The following is a 6,284-nucleotide window of genomic DNA, read 5'->3' on the forward strand; positions in this document are numbered from 1 at the left end:
AGACATTTTCAAAAGATACTTTAATATCTGTTATGTGCGAAGATAAATGGGAAAATGAGGTAACCCAATGGCGGACTGATGCCCCATTACAATTTATAAAAACAAGCCAGTTCGATGAGGCAACGGAAGTGAACTGGTTTTCAAAGCCTCATAAGGACGGAAATGAAAAAGTCCGGTTCCATTATACAGACTGTTCACATATACTGACATGCTTAAGAACAAAAATATGCACGACAGGGATAACAGGTTTTCGAAAAAAGGCATGGATTGATGCTGCTACTAGTAAGGAAACAAACCTAAATATTGGAATAGTTGACGAATGTATTGATAAACAAAGTGTTGCTTTCGCCAAACGCGTTTTTGGAGAGGACGTTGAAACATTTATGCTTGAAAACAACTATGTTAACGAGGCAAAATTCGTACACGTCATTAGGCAGTGGTATGAAGCAGAAGATAATACAGGATTATCCGCGGTGGATCGTTGCAAAAGGAGGTTTGAGCTTAGACAGTATCTATTAGACAAGTCAAATCTCACTTTCAGTTCCTTTCCATACAAAACTCAATACATTGCTGGTATTCCCGTCATAACATTTGAAGCTCTCTTGGTCCATTTAGAACGGAAACTACAAATATATAGATATCTTCCTACAGGAAACGGATACAACGCAAGAGCTCTTGGCACTCAGGAAGTTGAACAGTTTTTTAGTACACTGCGTGACTTGGATCCTTCAGGTCTAGGAACACCGAAACCAGATGACATACCGATGATGATTGCAAAGGCTGCATATTTAGATAATATTCGACTAAATCCAGAAAGGTTAGTTATATGTTGTAAATTATTTTTCATAAGTTTGGTTAAAGATAGTGCAGTGGAGCTGTTAAGCTATACGTACGTGTTGCGGTTACTTTCTACTTCCACCACGTCTCAAAAGGTATGAACCCTTGTATAGGCCTGCCGCCAATTAACCAGTATTAGATCATAGATATTATATCATATGCATTGTTTGTTTTAAACAAGCGTTAATCAGATAATAAGAACGATATTTTATAGAATACATTTAGGCCTGCTGACGTCAATTTGACTGAAACAATATGTTAACCTGCACGTAGTAAATATGTGCTAGTAATACAAATCGTTGAAATACTTATTGGATCTTAATAGTATAGAAATCATTAATAGGAACTGTATCAACATGTCATTAAACATGTCTTTACTGTGATTTAACGCAAATTAAAATATGGTTTCCGATTCTTTATTTCTTACTTTCTTAGACGGTCTGATGCTAATATAAAATAATTTGAAATATTTGCAGGGGATTCCATATGGCAACTGCAACTTCAACTGTGTACCCCGAACCAGATTATAGCAGCAGCAGCAGCAACAATACCCTTGGTGACGTGTCCAATATAAGTATTGCCGAAGACTGCATATTTATCAGGTACTGAAGAAGAAAATTGCTGAGGTTGTAAAAATGGTCACTTAGTTTAAGCTTATATATTTCACATCCATTGTACAGTAAAAGTCTGACAACTTATATTAAATTCTCTCGACAACTGCTTCCTGGAATTCTACCAGTAATCGCACCGAAAGAAGATATTGTGAATATCATGGTCAAATTCCGGGGACGGGATTCGAACCCGCGACCTCCGAATTCGACTCTATATCCCTACATCACGTTGCCTCAAAAAATATATTATTAAATAAAAAATAATAATAAATGGTCATTGCGCTATCTTATTATATTCACTTATTTTCTTAGAGACTCAATGCACATTCTAACACGATCCGTATATTGCCCATATAGACAAAGAAATATTTCGGGTGCTAAATCCTACGTTAGATCACGCTGACGTACAAATGACGTAATTTGCGCGTGTTATGGCGTCAACGGCAGTTAATGGCGTTCGATTAGTATTGCGTATCAAATAAGTCTGCACACTTTTATAATTTAGTTTAAATGATCGTGTTAGAATGGAAATAGATTTTATTTCTTCGAGATGTACAGGTGAATATATCATTCTTTGTCGTTCAGATACGTTGTAATTAATCACTCGGGCCTTCGGTCTTCGTGATTAGATTACTACGCATCTGAACTTCAGAGCGTGATATATTAACCGGTATATCACTCAAAAGTAAAATCTATTTCCTAATTTGATACTGGAATAGCCATGCATATTTGATATACTTGTTGTATAAAGAATGTAAGTTTATAAAAAAAAATCTTTGCATGTCAATTACATAATCGATATTTTCCCCATGTCTTACATTTTATTGTTATATTCTTACATTTGACAGGGATAACTTTTTCGACTCCTGTGACCGAGTTCGTGTAAAAAGCAAGAGAAAAAGCGGGACCATAAGCGGTCCAGAGTGTCCGTCTAAACGACAGAGGCGCGTAAGGCAGTATCACGCATCAGATGAATCAAAGATATTGGCTCATGTACGAAAAGGCCTATCGGACATATAATGTGTTCCTTATAGGAAATGACAAGTTATCAGAAATAACATACATTTTGAACTTTTGAGATAATTAAAAGACATAACTGTACAGTAAAACGTAAATGTTTATTATTCATTTGTATACAATTATCACATTTATTTTCTTATCATTTGATGATTACCTGAGTATCGCATGAAAACTGGACAGTGAGGAATTCCAAATTAAAAAGTCTAACCTGCAAATTATCGGTAGTTTTATGTGTTGAATAGATAGTGCGACGGTTAAAATATACAAGTATGCGTAGAACTTGAAAGAATTATTCACTGTCCAAATTAACTACTAATTAACATAAATGCATAAATCACAGTCAATCATTGCACAAATCACATAACAAAAATATGTAAAATATGTATCCACATATATCTGAAACAATCATTTAAACTTTCAATGTGCCTATCTAAAATTTAACCATGTTAGAATATAAGAATTGTCTGCACTTTCTGCTCCTTTTCATTGTTTATATATGTATTGTGAAATTTATTGTTTAAGTCTGGCTTTGAACTCCTTGTACAGTCTAGATGAAGCTGAAGTTTGCTGGTAATATGATTGCTTTTGAAATGTTGCACATACAATGTACATTATTTTACTATTGTATAATTTTACAAAAGCTAACAGTCGAATTCTAACTCTGTGTTTCTTACACAATCGACGAAGTAATATGTTTGAGAACTAAATATAAAACATTATAAATCATCGCCTATTTCTATAGAAAATAAAAAGGAATGAACATAAATAAAATTGCTGTTTTTCTCTTAAAAATCTACGAACATAATCAGCCGCACATGGAGTACAACTTTATGGGACGCAGTTTTATTATTTATTGCCTATTTTCTAAAGAAAAAAATTCGGAAAAAATCAATTTCTTAATACCAGAAAATGCAAGTTTTGATATCAGAAAATGAAGTCTTGATATCAGAAAATGGATTATTTTTATATCAAGAAATGTTTTTTCTTTTCTGATATCAGAAAATGATTCCTTGATAATCAGATTTCAGTTTTGGATATCAAGAGTTCGATTTTCTTATGCCTATTGATGTCAATAAAATATTTTATGATGTCAAGAAATATTATAAGATATCAAGAAATCGATTTTCGATATCAAAAAATGACTTTCTGATCTCAAAGAAATGGGGTATTAATAGTAAAACGGCGCCTCATATTTCTTGAAATCAATACATATTTATTGATATCATAAAAACAATCTTGATAGTATCTAGAATTAGATTTTCTGATATCAAAACTAGATTTCCTGGTATAAGGAAACCGAATTCTTGATATCAAAATATAGATTATTAGATATCAAGAAATAATTTTCTGACATCCGAAAATAAAAAGCTTCTCAAGATTTTTTATATCAAGAAATCGAATTCTTGATATCCAGAATAACAGGAAATGACTTCTTGATATTAAATTAGGCTTTTTATATTCTGAAGTTAGAAATTGATTTCTTGGTAAATCAGTTTTTGATAATCAGAAAAATCGAATTTTTTATATCAAAACTTTTGTCGGATATCAAAAAAAAAAAAATTCTTTCTACACTATTGACCTACTATTCACAAACTAGTCACCAAGTCTCAAACTTGACCTTTAATTTAACATGTCAAATATCATTACCAAACCAAATCTTAATTTCAGCGGAACAATATGCTTAACATGAAACATTTGAAACAGAACAGTTTATGATTAGATATTAAACCTGTCTGTTACAATTACTGTGCAGTTCTAATTAAAAAAGAAAGAAACGTTTACATTTTCCCCTTACATTTATTGACATGTTTGCGGAGTGACGACATGTATGCATAACTTCTTCCACAGCCAAATTTACAGGTATATCGCCTAAGTTCATGTTGTGCTTTCATGTGGTCATTTAATGCCCTCAAGACTGAAAAGTGTGCATCGCAGATAGAACATGTTAACTTTCTTTGTCCACTGCATACGAGCTGGTGTCTATTTTTCTCGTACTTGCACCTATACTTCCGGTTGCAGGTCGGACAAGAGAATGGCTTTATTCCTTCATGCATATTCATATGTGCCTTAAGTCTTATTTTGTCGGAAAGTGTTTTGTCACAAATAGGGCATTGATTAGCCTTTGACGAATCGTCATGTGTTGCTGCGTGGCGTTCCATAACCTGTTTGGACGAATAGCATTTACCGCACTGGACACATAAATAATTGCCAGCATGCTTTTGACTTCTATGTGTAGCCAAGGCTGTTTCATTGTCAAAGAACGCGGTACATTTAGAGCAAAAAAATACATGTTCTTTGTGAATCTTCATATGTCTGGTAAGACTGGCTTTACGTTTATAAACCTTTTCACATATTTGACACTGGTGGTGATTGACGGTTAAGTGCTGTTCTGTTACATCAGTTACTGTAGTTACCGTTTCTTCTGTAGACACATCTAGGAGAGATCCGTCGAGTAAACTACAGTCAACAAAGGATTCATCAAGAGGCTCTGTTTCGCTCATTATGTCCGTAGTCTGAAATGATAAAAGAAATGATCACTGTATCGGAACACTTGTAAACATAGGAATAAAACAAAAATCGCTTTAATATATTCTACATGTACAAACATACTCAGAGTTTCGCATTTCTGTTACCGGTAGTATTCATTTTTATAAAAAAATATAATAGTTTTAATCACATCCTGCTACATGTAACAGACTCTTCTTTAAACAAAAATATTCTATAGTCAGATACACCCAAGGGCAATTACTCAGGTTGACATATTTTAGTTGACACATCAAGTCTTGTTGTGTTTTAAAAAGTTATACATTGACGACTGAACAAAATCGTTGCAATTTTACATGCTAATCTTCTCTGTATCGTTCCAGTTTTGGTAGAAAATTGTTTAAATAATAGGCAATTGAGACACATAATAATTATTTAGATTTTCTTTGAGTAATTTGGCCTCCTAAATATACTAAAACCAAATTACTGACGATTTCTCCGCATTTCTGAAGACTTTTCTCTAGCTGTACTTGTTGAGCGTCAAAAAAATACACACCTGTGCTATGTGAGTGCCGTTTTGAAACCCCTTACCATCTTTAAAAACGAGTCATTCTTTAAATATAACAAATTAAGGCTTGGAATTTGAACTGGTTATTGTAGGAAGACATGACTAAACGACACTGTATCAAAAATGAATACTTTTGGAGTATTTACTGAGTATTTTACGTGTTTTTTGGACATTTGACATTTTTAAGTCAAACGTTCACGTTTAACTCGCCGTATTTTCTTTATTTCAAGATGAAATGATGTGACACTCACAGAACATAGTTATCAATTATTCATCAGGGCGCAGATATCTTTCATTTTAAAAAAAGTTTTGAATTACCGGAGATACAATAAGAAATACTTACACCACCGCTCCTCCAAAATCGCTTATCGAGCGCTGTATGTGTGAGTGCCATCTGTACTTGGGAGCGCCGGTACCAGGGTGTGTTTCTAATGTGACGATCAAAGTTTAAGTCATTTTCAATCAGAACACCCAAATCTCTTACATGATCAACACATTTTACCAGAACTCCACCAACCTCAACAGATGAGATATTTAGCTTTCAAAGTTGATTTTTGGTTCCATAGACTTTAACTTCTGTTTTAGAACTGTTCATTTTCAATTTATGATTTTTCATCCAGATTATAACATCCTGAAGAAACTCATTTAGATTATTTAATGTGGAGCTCTCACTGTCAACATCTCCAGCACAGAACCTTATAGCAAGTTTGTGATCATCTGCATATCCATACAATTCAACAGGTTTAATTACGCACTACCTTGTT

The 6,284-nt window shown here is 33.5% G+C and overlaps 1 protein-coding gene across 1 annotated transcript; it reads right to left on the reverse strand.

Moving 5' to 3' along the window:
• Positions 1 to 2,896: 2,896 nt before the first annotated feature.
• On the reverse strand, positions 2,897 to 5,940 carry LOC128553947 (gastrula zinc finger protein XlCGF44.2-like). The gene is made up of 2 exons (XM_053535147.1): positions 5,864 to 5,940; positions 2,897 to 4,981 (listed from the first exon to the last, which is right to left on the reverse strand). Exons 1-2 carry the CDS (start codon positions 5,912 to 5,914, stop codon positions 4,247 to 4,249), a joined length of 786 nt encoding a protein of 261 aa, XP_053391122.1. The 5' UTR covers positions 5,915 to 5,940; the 3' UTR covers positions 2,897 to 4,246.
• Positions 5,941 to 6,284: the final 344 nt, after the last annotated feature.

Source organism: Mercenaria mercenaria, unplaced genomic scaffold (assembly GCF_021730395.1).
Source record: "Mercenaria mercenaria strain notata unplaced genomic scaffold, MADL_Memer_1 contig_4535, whole genome shotgun sequence".
Lineage (NCBI taxonomy): Eukaryota > Metazoa > Mollusca > Bivalvia > Venerida > Veneridae > Mercenaria > Mercenaria mercenaria.

Bases quoted from the DNA above. Each gene is read 5' to 3' on its own strand.
- LOC128553947 (XM_053535147.1), bottom strand. From the start codon at position 5,914: ATGGCACTCACACATACAGCGCTCGATAAGCGATTTTGGAGGAGCGGT. The intron at 4,982-5,863 runs GTAAGTATTTCT...TTATCATTTCAG, and splicing joins GATTTTGGAGGAGCGGTGGT to ACTACGGACATAATGAGCGA.